The 20,276-nt window shown below is 41.7% G+C and overlaps 2 protein-coding genes across 44 annotated transcripts in view; one reads left to right on the top strand and one right to left on the bottom strand.

The window, feature by feature from the left end:
* Positions 1-20,276, top strand: part of LOC126456897 (proline-rich protein 2-like) — a 739,962-nt gene that overhangs the window by 122,084 nt on the left and 597,602 nt on the right. For 2 of the 24 annotated variants that reach the window (XR_007585403.1, XR_007585408.1), the window contains exon 1: positions 19,560-19,578. The exons of 18 other annotated variants lie outside the window; for them this stretch is intronic. Coding sequence is in view for 3 of the 6 variants with exons in the window: in XM_050092773.1 (XP_049948730.1) it covers positions 1,159-1,437 (279 nt within the window). In the remaining 3 variants the exon portion in view is untranslated. Of the gene's footprint in view, positions 1-1,158; positions 1,593-19,524; positions 19,579-20,276 lie in introns of those variants that run through there. 4 more of the 24 variants (XM_050092773.1, XM_050092772.1, XM_050092766.1 and 1 more) reach the window with 4 other exon arrangements.
* LOC126456902 (proline-rich protein 2-like) overlaps positions 1-20,276 on the bottom strand; it is a 494,957-nt gene that overhangs the window by 229,638 nt on the left and 245,043 nt on the right. The window lies entirely within an intron of this gene.

Below are 20,276 nucleotides of genomic sequence, written 5' to 3'. Positions count from 1 at the left end.
GGTATTGGAAATATCAGATGTTGGTACATCAGTAACCGATGTAACGGTCAGATTGTTGAATGCAAGCGCGCAAACAGGAACGCATTGTGTTGTACAAATGACGGATGTCAGTTTCTGGGATGCGGTTGCACGCCTGTTGCACTTGGTCGGTCAATACAAAGACGGTTAGTGCTGTTTGTGGAAGACGTTAGAGCGTAGTGGATTACAACAGCAATATGTGGACCAGCGTTATCCTTTTGGTAAAAGCTGTTTATGGATGGGAGCACTGCAGGTCGAATCACCAAACTGATGTGCATACTTCCAGTCAGGGTGCGGGGGGCGACCACGAGACTGCTGCTGTTGGCAGACAGAGTGGCACTACACACCAGACCATAAATCCAGTCGTAGGTCCCGTGTGTCTAGCACGCCACTAGGTAGGTTGCAGACACTCGGATGGTCTCCAAAACACAGCCATCACTGGCACTGAGGCGGAGCCAGCTTTCATAAGAGATCACAACAAACTTTTGCCCTGCCCCGTCCTTCAATTAAGCAATTTATGACAGTTCTTTTTATCATTGTGGTGGCAACTTCTGCTCAGATTGCTGCTGCAGATGCAGTACGATGTGCCTGAGCTACACACCGAACACGATTGTCTTCCCTCGCGGTAGTTCCACACGGCTCTTTGGAACGCAATCTTCTCGCTACTGTATATTCTCGCGACCATCCCTGCCAGAAATCGTGTGCAGTGTCCACATTCCTGCCAAGTCTTTCTGCAATGTCACGTAAGCAACATCCAGCTTCTCGAAGCCCTTCTATACGACCTTGTTTGCACTCAGTGACGTCTTTCTGGCGAAACACAAATAATGGCATGGTACTAACTCAAATTGACATCAGTGCATACATTTCTGTATGATTACTTGAAGTAATCATCAATAATCGTTGAACATGCTCATTCTTTAAGTTTCTGTAATAAAACAGTAAGACTGGTTTCTAATTTGTGTCAGTGTAAAAAGATGCATCTGATGATATAGTCCTAATAGTCACAAGTCAACATTTCTGTGATTCATTGGCTTTGTTTCAAAACTACATTAGCATAATCTTAATCTCTGTTCAAAAGGAATACCACTTAATTCCCGTCTACATATATGATGTACTTTACAATATGACATTCTACTACAGGTATCAACATGCCGCAGCCAGGAGACTCCACCTGGCCCTCCTGGACCAACTGATGGGCCACAACCAACTGGTCCACCAGGGCCACCAACCGGAGGTCCTGATCCAACTGGTCAACCTACTGGAGGCCCTGAACCAACTGGACCACCAAGTCCACCAACTGGAGGTCCTGAACCAACTGGAGAGCCCCAACCAACTGGAGGGCCACAACCAACTGGTGAACCTCAGCCTACTGGAGGTCCTCAACCTACTGGACCACCAGGGCCACCTGGCCTTTTTTAGCCTGGTGTTTTCTAGTGATGCAAGATTAGCGCACCTGGAAACGTTAAAGGATTTCAGCTTTTACTTTTATAGTTGACTTCATCTGCGTTAATTGATGGAAGTGTTCGTATGTGTCATAAAAATCAATTCTGATTAAACCAGCAATGAAAAAGCTCCATTAACGTTTTATTTACTGTGTACTGTAAAAGCAACCAGTTCTCCAAAATATGGTAACAATATGTAAAAATTATTGCAGGAGTTACTATCGATTCATACCTCATGAAATTCGTTGCCACATGATGTGCAGTTCCAGAAGATGCTGTACGTTGCTGAAGGAGTCCGTGTTACCGACTACGTGCACTTCAGGAATTGACATGAGCAAATATATCTTCAGGAAACACTCTTGCCGTCTATAAAAAGCCCTGTTCACAGTGTACTGATATATAACCTTTGAATGATATTCGGACTTTGATGTTCTGTAATACAACTTGTGACCTGAGATGATGCCTTTGAAATCTATTTTCTCCTTCTTCAGTTACATTTTTTTCCTCTATTTATGTATGAGAATTGGCACACATATATAATTATTTCGATAGTGTGATTCTTAAATTTCTTGGGTCTTCTTTTATTAAATTAATATGTTGCCTTCTAATACAAATATTTATCTGGGATCTTCGTAGATCCTAGCATATCTTCCAGAACGAATATTAACCGCAACTCAAACATGTCATATCTCCCAGAACGAATATTAACCGCAACTCACTGTAACATCAGCAGTAGCAATGACAGAATGGATAGGAACGAATCTCTTTTTGACTGCTCTAACGCGGTGCACCCATTTACAAGGAATATGTCGCTAATGAGAAATTAAGCTCTATTTATCAGGACATAAATAGTAATTAATATGACTAGATGACTGTCCTCAGTATTGTTTTAGAGTAGCGTCACCAATAAAATAGAAGCTACTAAACTTAATCATACCGATATGACCAAACCGTCCAGTTTGAACCAGAGTGGCTATGTGGATGCTACAACATTAAATCTAAAAGATTAAATAGGAAAGAAAATGAACTGCGAGTCATTAAGGAAATAACGAGCAGATGCATTGTCTTTTCAGTCGAAATATTATTGAAGGCTCTCTAGGCAATATGCAGCTCTGAGTAATACACAGCCATCCATTTCAAATTGGGTAAACTGAAATATTTTTGGAATTCTAAAGAAGAACTATGTGATCGCTGATGAAACTTCAGTAAGAATTTCTTCAACCATGACGTTTCAAATTATTCACGGTTGGTTTTTCCAAAAATTTCCAAACTAGCCTTTCGTGATGTATGTGAGAACATACTACTGCCCATTTATATGTAGGGGCAAGATATTAGCACTACATAAACTTAACGCATGTCCACATATTTAAAGGCTCATTTTTTCTCGCATAGCATACTTTAATGTGACATGGAAGGGACCATTCTTAAGCACAAGCAATACATTATTATACTGCACTCTTTCAGGGGATCCAAACCCTGCTATACGAGCCATGTCAAATTAATGGACATTTTATATTGTGCTGCATGGCCTGTAGGTAAGGTTAGGTTAATGTTTTTTAACGTCCCGTCGACAACGAGGTCATTAGAGACGGAGCGCAAGCTCGGGTTAGGGAAGGATGGGGAAGGAAATCGGCCGTGCCCTTTCAAAGGAACCATCCCGGCATTTGCCTGAAACGATTTAGGGAAATCACGGAAAACCTAAATCAGGATGGCTGGAGACGGGACATGGACTGTAATGACAATGTTGTATGGAGAGCTGATGAGTTTGTTTGAGGCATGTTCGCAAAAGAATTTCAACGTAATGGTAATTATTCTTCAGATAATCCTTTTCTTTCTCCTTTTCTATAGCTAGAAAAATTAAAACAATGATAAAAATCGTCAATTGACAGGCAGCACAAATACCAGAAATTGTATGTCATTATCGCTAGTAGTTAACTTAAAAGTGTTCCTTATATAGCAAAAGAGAATATTTGTGGGAAATGATGTTTGAATTTTTAACAACAGTTCATTAATGCTTTGCCTGTCTTGCTCGTGAAAGTATTTCTTTTTCCTCGCATCACTCCTCTATGAATGACATATTACTGATTACGTGATTTCGATAGAACATCACACCTAATAATATTCGCTATGGTGCATATGACACTAGAATGGTATACTCCAAAGCGTGTAATGTGCTCTGCCTACAAACCTTGAACCATTATATGGATTATGTTTAAATGGACCAGACACTTGGTTCGAATACCATAGGTACCAACGACCAAAGCATGTATATGCGCTTAATTACTCCTACTAAATATTGTCATGGGCATTGTAAAGTAAATTTCCAGAAACTGCTCTGACACGGAGTTACTAAACAAGTGTCACCAAAGGATTACACGGAATCAGAATTAGAGAGTGAAGAACGTGATTTTTACCAGATTTCTGATCCTCATATACTTCAAACTTTTTTTGCAGAGAACGTCGTAGTTGATGTGATCTTATACCTCATTAGAGCTAGGAGGGTTGTCCGCATTATAACAAAAACTGTTGTTGTTTTGTTACTGATTACGTCCATGAACGCTTGATCTTCATACAGAAGCTATTTTCAGACATATAATAAGTGCAGTGTACTAAAGATACAATACAAAGACAACACCATGATATTGTAGTATTCTTGAGGCTCGCCATTTCAAACTGAAACATTTGACTGCTGTCCCACGTTCGCCAACTGTAGGAAGATGTATGACAGATGATTTGTTATATATTTCCAGCTAATATTTTACGAAAAGCTTGTGTATATACACTTGTTAGAAAAGAAATTAAAAATACCGTGCTTGGAATTAAGCTAAACAAAAACTAAGTATATTATTTTGAGAAGAAAGTATCTACTATTTCAGTTCACAAGAAGCACAAAAATTACATTTTCATTATTACCTAGGTCCAGGGAACGTTAATGACGGCAACTTCGAAGATATTAGGGAAATTGTGGTATAATAAGGGAAAGGCATCAATAAATAATAATATAACCATGAAAATGTCATTCGTTTATAGCACACAAATACGGAGTAGCTGGTACTACACAAACCAGCACATCTACGCATACAAATTTATACACAGCCAAAATTGTACAACATCATGCTTTGGGATATGTACTCGGAGTACCTAGTCAGTAGTAAGCTACAATAATACAATTAAATCTTGTGTATCAGATGCTTCGCACAAAATCCGACCACACACTGAAAAGTCCGCAACTTTTATGAGGTTCAAGAAAAGAGAAGCGAGATAGCTCAGACTGTCAGGAAATAATTGATCGTGGCACATCACTGAGAAAATGTTTTCGGACTTTGAATTAGATCATTACGTTGGAACAAATTTAAAAAAATGCATCATTCATCTCAGCAGCAGTGAACGAGCATCTCATGACAGACGTGATCTTTCGTTACGGAGGAAAAGGAAGGATGAGACACCGGGAAAAGCTCCGTTGACGAAGCAAAAGTTTTGCCGCTGAGTCATAACATTCAGATCTCAACTAAACATTTTCGTTGTCATAAAATCTCAGCAGACAGTACACGGAAAGCAAATGTACGTTGGTAGTATTGTAGATTTAGAAAACATCTACATCTGCACCTACGTGACTACTCTGTAATTCACGCTTAAGTGCGTGGTAAAGCATTCTTCGAACCACCTTCAGAACATTTCTCTACCGTTCCACTGTTTAACACCATGTGGGGAAAAAGAATACACGCATCTTTCCGTATGAGCTCAGATTTCTGTTATTCTATCATGATGATCATTGCTCCCTAAGTATGTTGGCGATAATAAAAAAGGTTTCACACTCAGTGTAGAAAACTGGTCATTGTAATTTCGTTATAAGATCTCACTGCAACGAAAAACCCTTTTGTCTTAATGACCACCAAACTCTTTTATCATATCCGTGACAGTCTATCTCCTGTCTTCCGATAGTAGAAAGCTGCCCTTCTTCGAGCTTACCTGTCTGGTAAGGATCCCATACAGAACAAAAATAGTCCAGCGGAGGACGAACAAGCACAGTGAAGGCCGTCTCTTTAGTAGAACTGTTACAGGTTTTCTGTCAATAAAATGTAGTCTTTGGCTTGAGTAAATATATGGCTCTGCTAATGCATAACGACAACGGATGCACTGTTATCCTCATCGCCCTGACACGCCTTATATACCCTAAACTGCTAGTGCTGCCACCCGCCAACTGTGCGTGGCTACTGAGTTCATGTCGAGCATTGATGGCGATAACACAGATAATAGTGTATGGAAGAGCGAGTATATGAAGTGGCAAATGCAAAATGCCGCATCGCTACTAAGTATACACTATCTAATCAAAAGTATCTGGATATTTATCGGTGGGCATTAACATGCGGGGTATTGCCTTCTTGACGTCTTGAACTCTACTTTCGTTGAGGTATCTGCATTTCTGGCGAAGAGTGGCAACCCGTTCTTCCTTAAGAGCCGCAACCAGTGAAGGTAGTGGAGCTAACGGCTGGAGCGGCCTCGACGTTCTGACTCATCTCAAAGTTGTTCCATTGGCTTCAGGTAGGAAGTCTTCGCACCCCCAGTCCGTTTCAGGTATAATGCTGTCTTTTAAGCGGGACAATCGTCTCCAAACTGAATCTCTACTGTACACAATAAACCATGATTTAAAGTGTGTCCACATGATGACACATTCAACCTTTCCCTGAGCGTAATATGGCTACCAGAAGTAAAAATGCGACCATACTTTAACACCATCTCCTCTGTGCTTCGCTGATGACACATGATGGCAGGTAACCTCATCCACCCTTCCGCCAAATACAAATCTTCCATTATATTCTAAGAAGGCTCTTTAGGTTTTTATGTTGGTAACGCCACCACTGACTGTGCTGTGTGCAGTCTGCGGCTGGTTGGACCCATTGTTAGAATATTCGCTTGTATACTGTTGGGCTGTTGGATGTGAACAGCACGTAGCGTTGTACAGTTGGAAGTGACCAGCCAGCAGTGTTGGATGTGGGCAGAGAGATACCAGAGTTTTGAGAGCCGACGATCTGGACGTGCGTCCGTCAGAAAAAGGAAATTTGTAAGACTGGATGCCATGAACTGATATATATATATATATATATATATGTAGCATGATTCATCGTTCCAGACCACCTGTTTCCAGTCATCAACTATGTAGCAGAGTCGCTCTATGTTGCACCTCAAATGTGTGGGTTATGAGGTGCTGCTCGGCCATTGCACCCCATCCGTTTAAATTCCCTACAGGTAGTCACTGCACTTGCTGAACTGCTGGTAGCGCTTTTGAACTCACGAGTGAATCCTTGCCTCGACTTCAGGCACTTTTGCAATGCTCGGAGTCCTGCCTGGAGTCAGTTTACCTGTGACTGTTCCTTCGCGTTTCCACTTCAACATCACGTCAAAATTAGTCGATATGAGCGCTTTATGTGGGCGTAAATGTTACTGAGGGATTCGTTACGCAGGTGACGTCTGATGCCTGGTCCAAATTTGAAGTGAGTGACCTCTCCTGACCCACTCATTCTGCTGTCCGAATCCTTTTGATCCGATCCTATGCCTCGCCTGTGCTTAGGTAGAATATATAACCGTATGAAATCAGGAAACAGTTATCTGTTGCGGACATATCCAGAAATGTTCTCTCCCCATAAAGTCTTCTGGGAAAGATGTTTATTCTGTCCACTCAAACATAGTAAGAGAGAAAATGAAAACTGAATTTTAATCCTGACGACGACGGGGTCACTACTAACATAGCTATGAGGAAGGGAACTGGACGAGTACTATTGACAATCAGTCTCACAGCATTTGCCTTGAGAGTGTCAGGGATCCACAGAAAGCGATATCTTGACGGGCAGAGGGTCATTTGAACTTCGGTCTTCTTTAATACGAGTCTAGTATCTTTATTATTGTCTTATCCCTCGCATAGGCTACCTTGCATAAGAGCATCGACACGTTATTTTCTCAAGAATGACAATCCATCTACACAACATCGCTCACGATTCCCAAAACTTAAAATGGTTCAAAAATGTTTCAAATGGCTCTGAGCACTATGGGACTTAACATCTGAGGTCATCAGTCCCCTAGAACTTAAAGCTAATTAAACCTAACGAACCTAAGGACATCACACACATCCATGCCCGAGGCAGGATTCAAACCTGCGACCGTAACGCTTGCGTAGTTCCAGACTGAAGCGCCTAGAACCGCTCGACCACAGAGGCCGGCCCTAAAACTTAAGGTATGCGTCATGTAACCACGATCTCCTTTTCATTAAGCCATCTAGATTTCTATTTATTATTAATTGTGACTAATATAGATCGACTAGCAATTTAGCATCGGGTCTAAGTTGTGAAAGGGAAGAATGAGCTGAAACTACACAAAAATTACGGGAGTGTAACACTATTAGTAATGCTACCTCAGATTTTTCACAAGTCATCTTACACACTTCAAGAGCTTGTAGAGGGGACTAAGGATATCTCGTTATACATAGGAATCCATGTCTGGTAACGTTTGATTCCCATGTTAGAAAGAAAGCAAGAGCTACTCAATGGCACGTCATCAGACCGCTGTGACGCCCCCCCCCCCCCCCCCCCCCCGCGAATCCCGCCCTTCTGCCAACCTTCCCATATCATAATAGCATTTGCAACCTACGTCCACAGTTATTTTCTAGGTGTATGCCGTTCTCTGTCTTCCTCTACAGTTTCTTCCCTCTACAGCTCCCTATAGTACTATGGAAGTCATTCTCTAAAGTCTTGACGCATGCTTTACCATCCTGTCGCTCCTTCTTGTCCGTGATTTCCATATAGTCCTTTTATCTCCGATTCTGTCCCTTCTACCTGTCACTGTTTCTCTCCTCTCCAATTTTCTTGAGAACCTCTTCATTCCGTAACTTATCAGTGATTTAATTTTCCGCGTTTTTCTATTCCACCACATCTCAAATGCTTCGATCCTCTTTTGGTCTGGTTTTTCCACAGTCCATGTGTAACCAGCACACAATGTTTGCTCCAAACGTCATCAGAGTTCTCATGTGCGAAACTTTCCTTCTCAGAGTAGCACCTGCAACCTACGTCCAGAGTTATTTTCTAGGTGTATGCCAGTCTCTGTCTACCTCTACAGTTTTTGCCCTCTACAGCTCGCTCTAGTACTATTGATTCCTTGTAACACATCCTAGAATACTTTTTCACTTTCACCGAAGACAGTATGGCATCAGCGAATCTTATCATTATTATCCCTTCACCTTGCGTTTTAATTCTCGCTCTTGAACCTACCTTTTATTTCCGTCATTGCTTCTTCGTTGTACAGATCGAAAAGTGGTGGCGAAAGACTACATCCTGTCTTACACCCATTTTACAGTAATCCGTGTACTTCTTCCTTGGTCTTCCAGTCTTATTGTTCCCTCATAGTTTTTGTACATACTGTATATTACCCGTCTTTTCCAATAGTTCACCCGCCTTTTTCTCAGAATGCCAAACATTTTGTACCATGTTAAATGTCTAACGCTTTTCTCAGGTCAACAGAGCCTGTGAACGTGTCTTGATTTTTCTTCATCCTTCCTGCCATTTTCAACTTCAACATCAGAACTGCCTCTGAGGTGTCTTTTTGCCTTTCCTACACCCAGACCGATCGTCATCTAACAGATCCTCCTTTCCATTTCTATTATTTTGTATATTATTCCTGTCAGCAGCTTTGATGAATGAGCTGTGCGATAATTCTCCCACTTGTAGACTCTCGCTTAACAGTGATATTCCGACTCCATTCTTAATGTTGCCGTCTTTGATTTTAATTTCTCTGAAGATCGGTTCGGCCTCTCTGTTTGCTGAGTGAGTTCTTCTGACAATCATTTGTTTGTCAGTTTCTTCACATGTATCCTTAGTTTCCATGCACTTCCTATTCATTTCATCCATTAGTGACACGTATTTGAGTATCCCAGAATTACCCTGCATATATTTTTGTACTTCCTTCTTTCGTCGATCAAATGAACTATTTCTGTATTGGCCATAGCTTCTTCGCAGTTACCTTCCTTGTACGTAACTTTTTCTTTCCACCTTCTGTGAATGCCGTCTACAACTGTCCTTAGCTCTATAACTGAACAGACTACTGAGCTACGCAGTGATTTTTACTGGATAGTTTGTTAAACGTCAGCCTACTCTTCAACATTACTAAATTGTGATCTGGATCTTTATCTGCTCCTTGTTACGACTTACAGTCCAATATTCGATTTCGAAATCTTCCCCTGACCATGCTCTGGTTGGCGTCTTTCTACATATACCGGTCCTGTCTAAATATATGAATATTTTTGTGATTCTTGAAGAACGTATCCGCAATTCCTAGCCGAAATGTATTGCAGAGCTCAATTAGTCATTCTCCTCTCTCATTCAATTACAAAACCCATATTCTAGCGTAACGTTTACTTCTGCTCCTTCCCCTTTAACCGCATTCCAATCCTCAATGACTATTAGATTTTCATCTCCCTTTAGGTACTGAATGACGCGTTCAATTTTCTCATACAGATTTTTCCTAAAGCCAAACCGATCGTCATGTAACATATCCTTATTTTCTTTTCCATTATTTGATACATTATTACTGTCAGCATTTTGAATAAATAACCTGTCTAATTGCTTGTGCCTTAATTATCCCAATTGTAGTCTCTTGCTTGACAGTGGTATCCCATAACATTCTTAATGTAACCGCCTTTGCTTTTAATTCCCCTGAAGATCGGTTCAGTCTCTCTGTTTGTTGAGTAGTTTCTTACGACAATCATTTCTTTTTCGATTTCTTCACATTTATCCTTAGCTTCCCTGCACTTTCTATTTATTTCATCTATAAGTCACTTGTATTGTAGTTTCCCCGAATTTCCCAGAAAATTTTTGTTCTTCCTTCTTTCGTCGATCACCTGAACTATGTATTGTGTTAGCCATGGCTTACTCCCAGTTGACTTCCTTGTACCTACCTTTTTCTTTCCAGCTTCTGTGAATGCCCTCTACAACTGTCCTTACCTCTATAGCTGAACTGACTACTAAGCTGTACATTGATTCTTCCTGGCTACTCTGTTGAACTTAAGCCTACTGTTCATCATTACTAAATTGTGATCATTATCTGTGTCTGCTCTTTGGTACGCCTTACGGTCCAGTATTTGATTTCAAAATCTTCGCCTGACCATGCTCTGACTGGGGTATTCCTATATCTTCCAGTCTCTTCCAAGCGTACATCCTCCTCTTGTGATCCGGAAATTTTTTTTTTTACATTGCTAGCCGAATTTTATTGCAAAAGTCAATTAGTCTTTTATTTCTCTCATTCAAATATCAAGTCCACATTCTCCCGTAACGTTTTATTCTGCTCCTTCCGTTTCAACCGAGTCCCAATCCTCAGTGGCTGTTGCACTTTCATCTCCCTTTATGCATTGAATTATCCGTTCGATATTCTCATACAGTTTTCCTATCTCTATGTATACCTGAGCATTGTTGTCGGTGTTGAGTTGATGTCGATTTTGAGGAGAACAACCGTTTCACTGAACTGTTCTCAGTAACTCACTCTTTTCCTGTCCTCCTATTCAAACGAATGCTACTACGGGTATATCATTTTCTGTTGCAGTTGATTTTATGCTATACTCATCTGACCAGAAATCCTAGCCTGCTCTCCAATTCACTTCACTAAACACCACTGTATCTAGAATGAGCCTTAGAATGTCAGCCATCTTTATTGCATCAAAGTGTTTGAGGCCTGAGAAATATAATTAATGAATTATCTGCGTAGATGAATTAGAGTCTTCAAACCCAACTGACATAATCTGCCTCTCTGAACATCATGCGACCACTGGTATAGAACTTTTAAGTGTTACAGGGTTTAGCTTGGCATCTCACTTTTGTAGATCAGAAATGGAGAAAGGAGGAGTTGCCACATTCATCAGGAACTGTCAGAAATTTAACAACATAGACATTCATAAATTTTGCCTAGAACAGCATATGGAAGCATGTGCAACAGAAGTAGAATTTCACAAAAAAATTCTTCATAATATTAAGTGTATATCGAGCACCTACAGGTAACTTTAATCTATTCGTAAACCACCTTGAAGCTGTACTGGCCCATTTAACAACCATAAACAAAGAAATAGTGGTTGCTGGTGATTTCAATGTAGATTTCCTTAAAGTCTCTCCCAATAGGAACTAATCTGAGTTAGTAACACTATCATTCAACTTAATTCCTACTGTAAAGTTCCCCACTAGGGTAGCCAATTGTTCACAAACAGCCATTGATAATATCTTTATAGAAAAGTCCAATGAACAAAATTATATTACGAAACCAATAGTCAATGGCCTCTCAGACCATGACATGCAGTTCGTTCTGTTAAATGTTAATACTGAACAGGATATAAAACCTGTTAAATCTGAGCTCAAGAGGGTAATCAATAAGCCGAAAATTTATTATTTTTGGACACTCCTCAGAGACATTCATTGGACTGATGTTTACAGTGCTCATGGCATGAATGAAAAATATAACACTTTTGCTAATAAAGTGCTTACCTTATTCCAACACTGTTTTCCCCCAAAACTTACCAAGGTTAGAGCAAAGTCTACAAAGAAGCCATGGATTGCTCAAGGAATAGGGGTATGTTGTAAAACAAAAAGAAAACTGTATCTGTCAGTCCCGAACAGTTATGATGATGATGCTATAGCACATTACAAGAAATACTGCAAAATATTAAAGACTGTAAAATGGACATCAAAGCAAATATACTACAAGGAGAAGATAGTCATATCAAATAACAAAATAAAGACAATATGGGATATAGTGAAGTAGGAGACTAGTAGAAACAGACATGAAGAGGAACAAATAGCATTAAGAGTAAATGATACATTGGTGACAGATGTGTATAGTGTTGCAGAACTTTTTAACGAACACTTTATAACTGTTACTGAAATGTTGGGGTTGTCAGGTTCAGTAGAAGCTGCTATGGAATCCTCAGACCAGACATTTCAAGTAACTTCCATGATATGAATTTGACCCTCACTACCCCAGCAGAAATAATGTCCATCATAAAATCTTTAAAATCAAAAGCATATAGTGGATATGATGAAATATCAACAAAGTTAATTAAAGAATGTGATTCTGTGATAAGTAACATATTAATCAATCCGTGTAACCAGTCGTTTATCAGTGGAATATTTCCTGAATGGATGAAATATGCTGAAGTCAAGCCACTGTTTAAGAAGGGAGATAAAGAAACAGCATCAAATTTCCGTCCAATTTCACTGTTGCCAGGATTCTCAAAAATTTTAGAAAAAGTTATGTACAATCGGCTTTATAACTATCTTATCTCAAATAGCATACTGTCAAAGTCACAGTTTGGATTTCTAAAGGGTTCTGATATTGATAAGGCTATCCACACGTACAGTGAAAATGTGCTTAATCCAGTAGACAAAAAATTTCAAGCAACTGGTATATTTTGTGATCTGTCAAAGGAATTTGACTGTGTAAATCACAATACCCTTTTAAATAAATTAGAATATTATAGTGTAACAGGAAATGCTGCAAAATGGTTCAAATCTTATATCTCTGGCAGGAAACGAAGGGTGTTATTAGGAAAGAGACATGTATCAAGCTATCAGGCATCAACCAATTGGGAACTCATTACATGTGGGGTCCCGCATGGTTCGATTTTGGGGCCCTTACTTTTTCTTGTGTATATCAATGACCTTTCATCAGTAACATTACCAGATGCCAAGTTCGTTTGGTTTGCTGATGATACAAAAATTGCAATAAAGAGCAAAACAAGTATAGTCTTAGAAAGATCAGCTAATAAAATATTTGTGGACATTAATCACTGGTTCCTAGCCAAATCTTTGTCACTAAACTTTGAAAAAAAAAACTACTACATGCAGTTCAGAACTTGTAAGGAGCGTCCCACGAGTATATGCCTAACATACGATGACAAGCAGATAGAAAATGTGGACAGTGTTAAATTCTTGGGATTACAGCTTGATAATAAATTAAACTGGGAGGAGCACACCACAGAACTGGTGAAGCATCTTAACGAATCTCTATTTGCGATGCGAATTGTGTCAGACATAGGGGATATAAAAATGAAAAAGCTGGCATACTATGCTTACTTTCATTCCATAATGTCATATGGGATTATTTTTTCGGGATTATTCATCAAGCCGGGCTAAAGTTTTCCGGGCACAGAGATGTGCAGTAAGAGTTATACGTGGTGTTAACTCAAGAACATTCTGCAGAAGCCTGTTTAGGGAACTAGGGATACTAACTACTCCTTCCCCATATACTTATTCCTTAATGAAATTTGTCATTAAAAAATATATCACTTTTTCAAAGCAACAGCTCAATTCATGGAATATATACTAGAAATAAGAATAATCTTCACAAGGATTTAAAGTCATTTAGTCTTGTACAAAAAGGTGTGCATTATTCAGGAACACACATTTTCAATAACTTGCCAGCAGCCATAAATAGCTTAACAACCAATGACATTCAGTTTAAGAGAAGACTAAACGATTTATTGGTGGCCAACACCTTCTACTCCATTGATTAATTTCTCAGTAAAACCAACTAATATAACGTCTGCACAATTTCAGTGCAGTTATGTGTTCATTGTCAAAATATGTGTGTGTGTGTGTGTGTGTGTGTGTGTAAGTACAATCTAACTTCTGCACCATTTCTGTGCAGTAATGTGTTCATTGTACTATAGTAGTTGTATTACACGTTCATTACCCTATAAATAAATAAAAAAACCTTTTTTATTTTAAATTCAGTGCATTAGCATCTGTAAAATGACTCTTTCATATAGTGTTCATAAAAAAATTATGATCATTTCACTTGGGACCTGTGGAATGGTACATTAGCTTATTTGTTTTATTTGTAAATATCTGTCATGTATTGTTAATTGTCTGACATGTTCTGCAACCTGTAGGACCTCCTTACTATGGATCAATTGGAATGGAAGTAAATCTAATCTAATCTAATCTTAGCATTTCCCTTTTCAGATTGTCTAGCTTCCCTGCCACGTTGAGACTCCTTAAATTCGACAACCCGGTTCTTAGAACGTTAACCTCTGATTAGTCATTCAGTCTTTTTCTCATGGTTACCCCCCTGTGGCAGTCTTCTCCCGGAGATCGAAATCGGGGACTGTTGTGAAATCTTTTGCCTACAGAGAGATTATCAGGACACTTGTTCAGTTACAGGTATCATATGCTGTGGATACACATTATGTGTCTTTAATGTAGTGGTTTACACTGCCTTCTACATGCTCATGCCGATGATAATTGACTATTCGTCCGCCTTTTTAGCTTAGTTTCCTACCCCATGGGGCGAGAGATTGTTCTGGATCTCTGTCCACTCGTCCACCCACTTTGACAATGACGTTGAGACAGCCAGGGTGACTTCTTATGCCAGACGTCTGCGGTTGCCATTGATGATGATTTTTATTTAAAATTTGAGCAGTTTCGATGTTCGCACCTGGGACCCAGGACGTTTTGATTAATAGTCAAAAGCGCTACACTTTCTTTTCTCTCAGTTTTCTTGTTACAGGTGGTAGCTCGTCCTCCCTTTTTCCTTGATTACAAAGGAAGTTACGAGGATGAAGTATCTATTTGCCACAGCCACTTTGACCCCTAAAGAAAGGATGACATCTACGCTAACTTTAGACATGCCCCCCTAACTACGCATATTCCAGTAACTCTACCTAAACATAACAAACGAGGAAAGGGGAGGGGCGAGAGGTTTTCATATGTTTGTAAGAGAGAGGAAAGTATTTTGTGTTCTAGTGATCACGTTACGTTTTAGTGCTTGTTTATGTTTGTAACAGAGAAGAATTTTTCTTTGTTTGAGTAAACTCGCTGTGTAAACCATTGCACATAGTGAGCCTTCGCCTGCCAGTGGTACGCATAATTTTGGAACAAAGGTATCATTTGAGGCGTAGATCAATGACACATAAGGCCAGGAAAACGGAAGGGAGGCACCTGTGGAGCGGACAAAATGATACTGACGATCCGGAAAGAAGGGCGAAAGAGAAGGATCAAAGGGTTCTATGGGCAGGAGTAGAAAACGCAGTTCACAACGGGGTTACCTGTGGTGCCAAAAGACCGAAACGAAAGGGAAAGAAGAACATTTATCATGCTCTAATGTGCGAAGAGAGCTTAACTGCCCCATTTACCTTGCACCAGGAAAGGAATTTCCAGGAGTCATAGTTTTGGAATACAGTTTAATAATTATATATCGAGATGTCACGATATTTTAAAGACAGTTCAGCACAAAAATATGCAGAGGAATCTCTATTCTGAGGGTGAGGATGGAAAGAATGATTCCGAACTAACGTCACAACGAATGTGTTAGTGACAGACCAAGCTTGAAATGGATAAACTTGGAACAGAAATTGCGGCTTGTCCTTATCACAGGAACCATATCAGCATTCACCTTTATCGTAACCACGGAGGGTATACACTATGTGGTGAAAAGTGTCCGGACACCTGGCTGAAAATACTAACAAGTTCGTGGTGCCCTCCATCGGTAATGCTGGAATTCAATTTGGTGTTGGTCCACCCTTGGTCTTGATGACAGCTTTCATTTTCGCAGGCATGCTTTCAATCAGGTGCAGGAAGGATTCTTGGGGAATGGCAACCCATTCCTCACGGAGTGCTGCACTGAGGAGAGGTATATATGTCGGTAGGTGAGTCCTGGCACGAACTCGGCGTTCCAAAACATCGCAAAAAAGTTCTTAGCATTCATTTCAGGACTTTGTGCAGGCTGGTCCATTACAGGAATGTTATTGTCGTGTAACCCCTCCGCCACAGGCTGTGCATTATGGACAGGTTCTCGATGGGGTTAAAAGATGCAGTCGACATTCCCGAATTGATCTTCAACAGTGGGAAGCAAGAAGGCGTTTAAAATATCAATGTAGGCCTGCTTTGTGATAGTGCCACGCAAAACAACAAGTGGTGCAAGCCTCCTCCACGAAAAGCACGACCACACCATAACAACACCGCCTCCGAATTTTACTGTTGGCACTACACACACTGGCAGACGACGTTCTTCATTCGCCATACCCACAGCCTGCCATCGGATCGCCACATTGTGTACCATGATTCGTCACTGCACTCAACGTTGTTCGACTCTTCAATCGTCCAATGTTTACGCTCTTTACACTAAGCGAGGCGTCGTATGGCATTTACCGGCGTGATGTGTGGCTTATGAGCAGGCGCCCGGCATTGAAAATCAAGCTTTCTCACCTCCCGCCTAACTGTCACAGTACTTTCAGTGGATCCTGATGGAGTTTGGAATTCCTCTGTGATAGTCTGAATAGATGTCTGCCTGTTACACAATACGACCCTCTTCAACTGTCGCTGGTCAGTGTTAGACAACAGATGAGGTCGGCCTGTACGCTTTTGTGCTGTAAGTGTCCGTTCACGTTTCCACTTCACTATCAATCGGAGACAGTGGATATGGGGATGTTTAGGAGTTTGTAAATCTCGCCCACAGTCGTATGTCACAAGTGACACCGACTAACCTGACTATGTTCGAAGTTCGTGAGTTCCACAGAGAGGCCCATTCTGCAGTGTCACGTCTAATGACTACTGAGGTCACTGATATGGAGTACCCGGCAATAGGTGGAACCACAATGCACATAATATGAAAATCGTATGTTTTGGGGGTGTCCGGATACTTATGATCAAATAGTGTGCATCACCCGCATTTTTCTCAGAATTTCGAACATCCTGTACCATTTTATAGCGTCGAACGCTTTTTTCAGATCAACACATTCTGTGAGCGTTTCTTAATTTTCTATCAGTCTTGTTGCGATAGAAAGTCGTGGGACTAGGGTCTCCCGTCTGGTAGACCGTTCGGCACTTTCGGAGTCCGTGAATTCCGCGGAGTGCTCCATTCTGCTCTCTCACGATGTCTAATGACTACTGAGGTTGCTGATATGGAGTACATGGCAGTAGGTGGCAGCAAAATGAGCCTGATATGGAAAACGTATATTTTGGGGGTGTAACTACACTCCTGGAAACTGAAATAAGAACACCGTGAATTCATTGTCCCAGGAAGGGGAAACTTTATTGACACATTCCTGGGGTCAGATACATCACATGATCACACTGACAGAACCACAGGCACATAGACACAGGCAACAGAGCACGCACAATGTCGGCACTAGTGCAGTGTATATCCACCTTTCGCAGCAATGCAGGCTGCTATTCTCCCATGGAGACGATCGTAGAGATGCTAGATGTAGTCCTGTGGAACGGCTTGCCATGCCATTTCCACCTGGCGCCTCAGTTGGACCAGCGTTCGTGCTGGACGTGCAGACCGCGTGAGACGACGCTTTATCCAGTCCCAAACATGCTCAATGGGGGACAGATCCGGAGATCTTGCTGGCCAGGGTAGTTGACTTACACCTTCTAGAGCACGTTGGGTGGCACGGGATACATGCGGACGTGCATTGTCCTGTTGGAACAGCAAGTTCCCTTGCCGGTCTAGGAATGGTAGAACGATGGGTTCGATGACGGTTTGGATGTACCGTGCACTATTCAGTGTCCCCTCGACGATCACCAGTGGTGTACGGCCAGTGTAGGAGATCGCTCCCCACACCATGATGCCGGGTGTTGGCCCTGTGTGCCTCGGTCGTATGCAGTCCTGATTGTGGCGCTCACCTGCACCTCGCCAAACACGCATACGACCATCATTGGCACCAAGGCAGAAGCGACTCTCATCGCTGAAGACGACACGTCTCCATTCGTCCCTCCATTCACGCCTGTCGCGACACCACTGGAGGCGGGCTGCACGATGTTGGGGCGTGAGCGGAAGACGGCCTAACGGTGTGCGGGACCGTAGCCCAGCTTCATGGAGACGGTTGCGAATGGTCCTCGCCGATACCCCAGGAGCAACAGTGTCCCTAATTTGCTGGGAAGTGGCGGTGCGGTCCCCTACGGCACTGCGTAGGATCCTACGGTCTTGGCGTGCATCCGTGCGTCGCTGTGGTCCGGTCCCAGGTCGACGGGCACGGGCACCTTCCGCCGACCACTGGCGACAACATCGATGTACTGTGGAGACCTCACGCCCCACGTGTTGAGCAATTCGGCGGTACGTCCACCCGGCCTCCCGCATGCCCACTATACGCCCTCGCTCAAAGTCCGTCAACTGCATATACGGTTCACGTCCACGCTGTCGCGGCATGCTACCAGTGTTAAAGACTGCGATGGAGCTCCGTATGCCACGGCAAACTGGCTGACACTGACGGCGGCGGTGCACAAATGCTGCGCAGCTAGCGCCATTCGACGGTCAACACCGCGGTTCCTGGGGTGTCCGCTGTGCCGTGCGTGTGATCATTGCTTGTACAGCCCTCTCGCAGTGTCCGGAGCAAGTATGGTGGGTTTTTTTTCCATTTCCAGGAGTGTATATGTGGCTGGCCACACTCTCCTAAATGAGGACCCAGTCCTGAACAACTACGGAAATGTGCTTGCTTTAAGAGCTTCAGGATGCCAACCTTACAAATATCATTGACGATTTACTTCAAATATAAGATTCTACAAGGCAGCTACAGGTATATTTGTCATTTAAATCGTTAATACCACGGTACATGGCCATACACGTGCTTCATGAAATTACGTATGTAAGGTAACGTTGTACGCCACCCTCAGTAACGCATGACCACTTTCTTTTTCGATGTGACGGATAATCTCCAAAGTAACACACTGGACTTAGTTTGAGCTTTGAGAATCAGCAGGTAGATGAAGGAGTGTGCGGCTTAAGACGACTACTCTCTTGTTGAGTCAAGACACAAAAAGTTTCATGTACGAGTACTCCCGACATAACTTATTGGTTAATTTTTTCTTTGAGGCAGACATCATGGAACAAGCGGGTGTCGATGAAAAACTGAGCGACAATAAGATATTCAGTTGGTCGCAGCTGTGCTCTGTGACCTTCTGATACAACCGGATCCTCCACTGTCGCATTTGGACTGCAGTCTCTGCTCGGTTCCTTTGTTAAAGAGTCACGGAATTACGAGTACTCCACATCACGCAGTGGCGAGCCTTATAAAAGCTCTGCAGCCCGCGCTCACCTCAGCACTTCCATCACCATGAGGGCGACAGTGGCAGCGCTTCTCCTCTGTCTTGTGGTGAGTAGTGTGGGCTGAGGCTTTATAGAAATTCGTGCTCTACGTATCTTTATTGGTACTTACTTTTACACCCACTTAAAACACTGAATGCTCCAAATGTACCACAATTTTCTGCCTGTAACATGCTAATCTCGAATCTAAGGGTCGGAAAGTGTTTACAACTTCGTCGGTTCTGTAGGCGACTTCATATTAGTTCCACACGTACAAATAAAAAGAGTTGTGAGATTGTATCAAATTCATCAACTTCGTGTGAATCGTTAATGAACTATACACGCATAATATCAGTAAATAATCAGCATCCTCCTTCTTACTGGATCAATATTTGCGAGAGTAACAGCTGAAATCCGCGTCTGAGCATCCACGCGTTATTACTGGCAGAGTTCAAAAATCGTAAGACAAGAGTCCAAAAAGTTTCGAGAATATATTAGTACAATGTACAGAAAAATTAATATGGTGGTTTTAATGCTTAAGGTATCCTACGTACCCCTCCCCCACTTGATTAGAAGACACAGAACATTCACACACCCACGAGTAACTGTCAGTGAAAACTGTCTTTGACATGTTGTTCAACTGGTGTGTCCTATTGGTTTGAAAGTCGGTTATGTCGTCAAAGCGTTAACACTTCACGTGAATTTCTCCACTTAGTCATTCTGCAGTGACTTCGATTTCATAACACCAAATCTCATCACCCGTGATGA

The sequence above is a fragment of the Schistocerca serialis genome, chromosome 2 (assembly GCF_023864345.2).
Source record: "Schistocerca serialis cubense isolate TAMUIC-IGC-003099 chromosome 2, iqSchSeri2.2, whole genome shotgun sequence".
NCBI classification, from domain to species: domain Eukaryota; kingdom Metazoa; phylum Arthropoda; class Insecta; order Orthoptera; family Acrididae; genus Schistocerca; species Schistocerca serialis.
The sequence above is the reverse complement of the archived record's forward strand: the minus strand, read 5'-3'. Positions and strand labels throughout refer to the sequence as shown.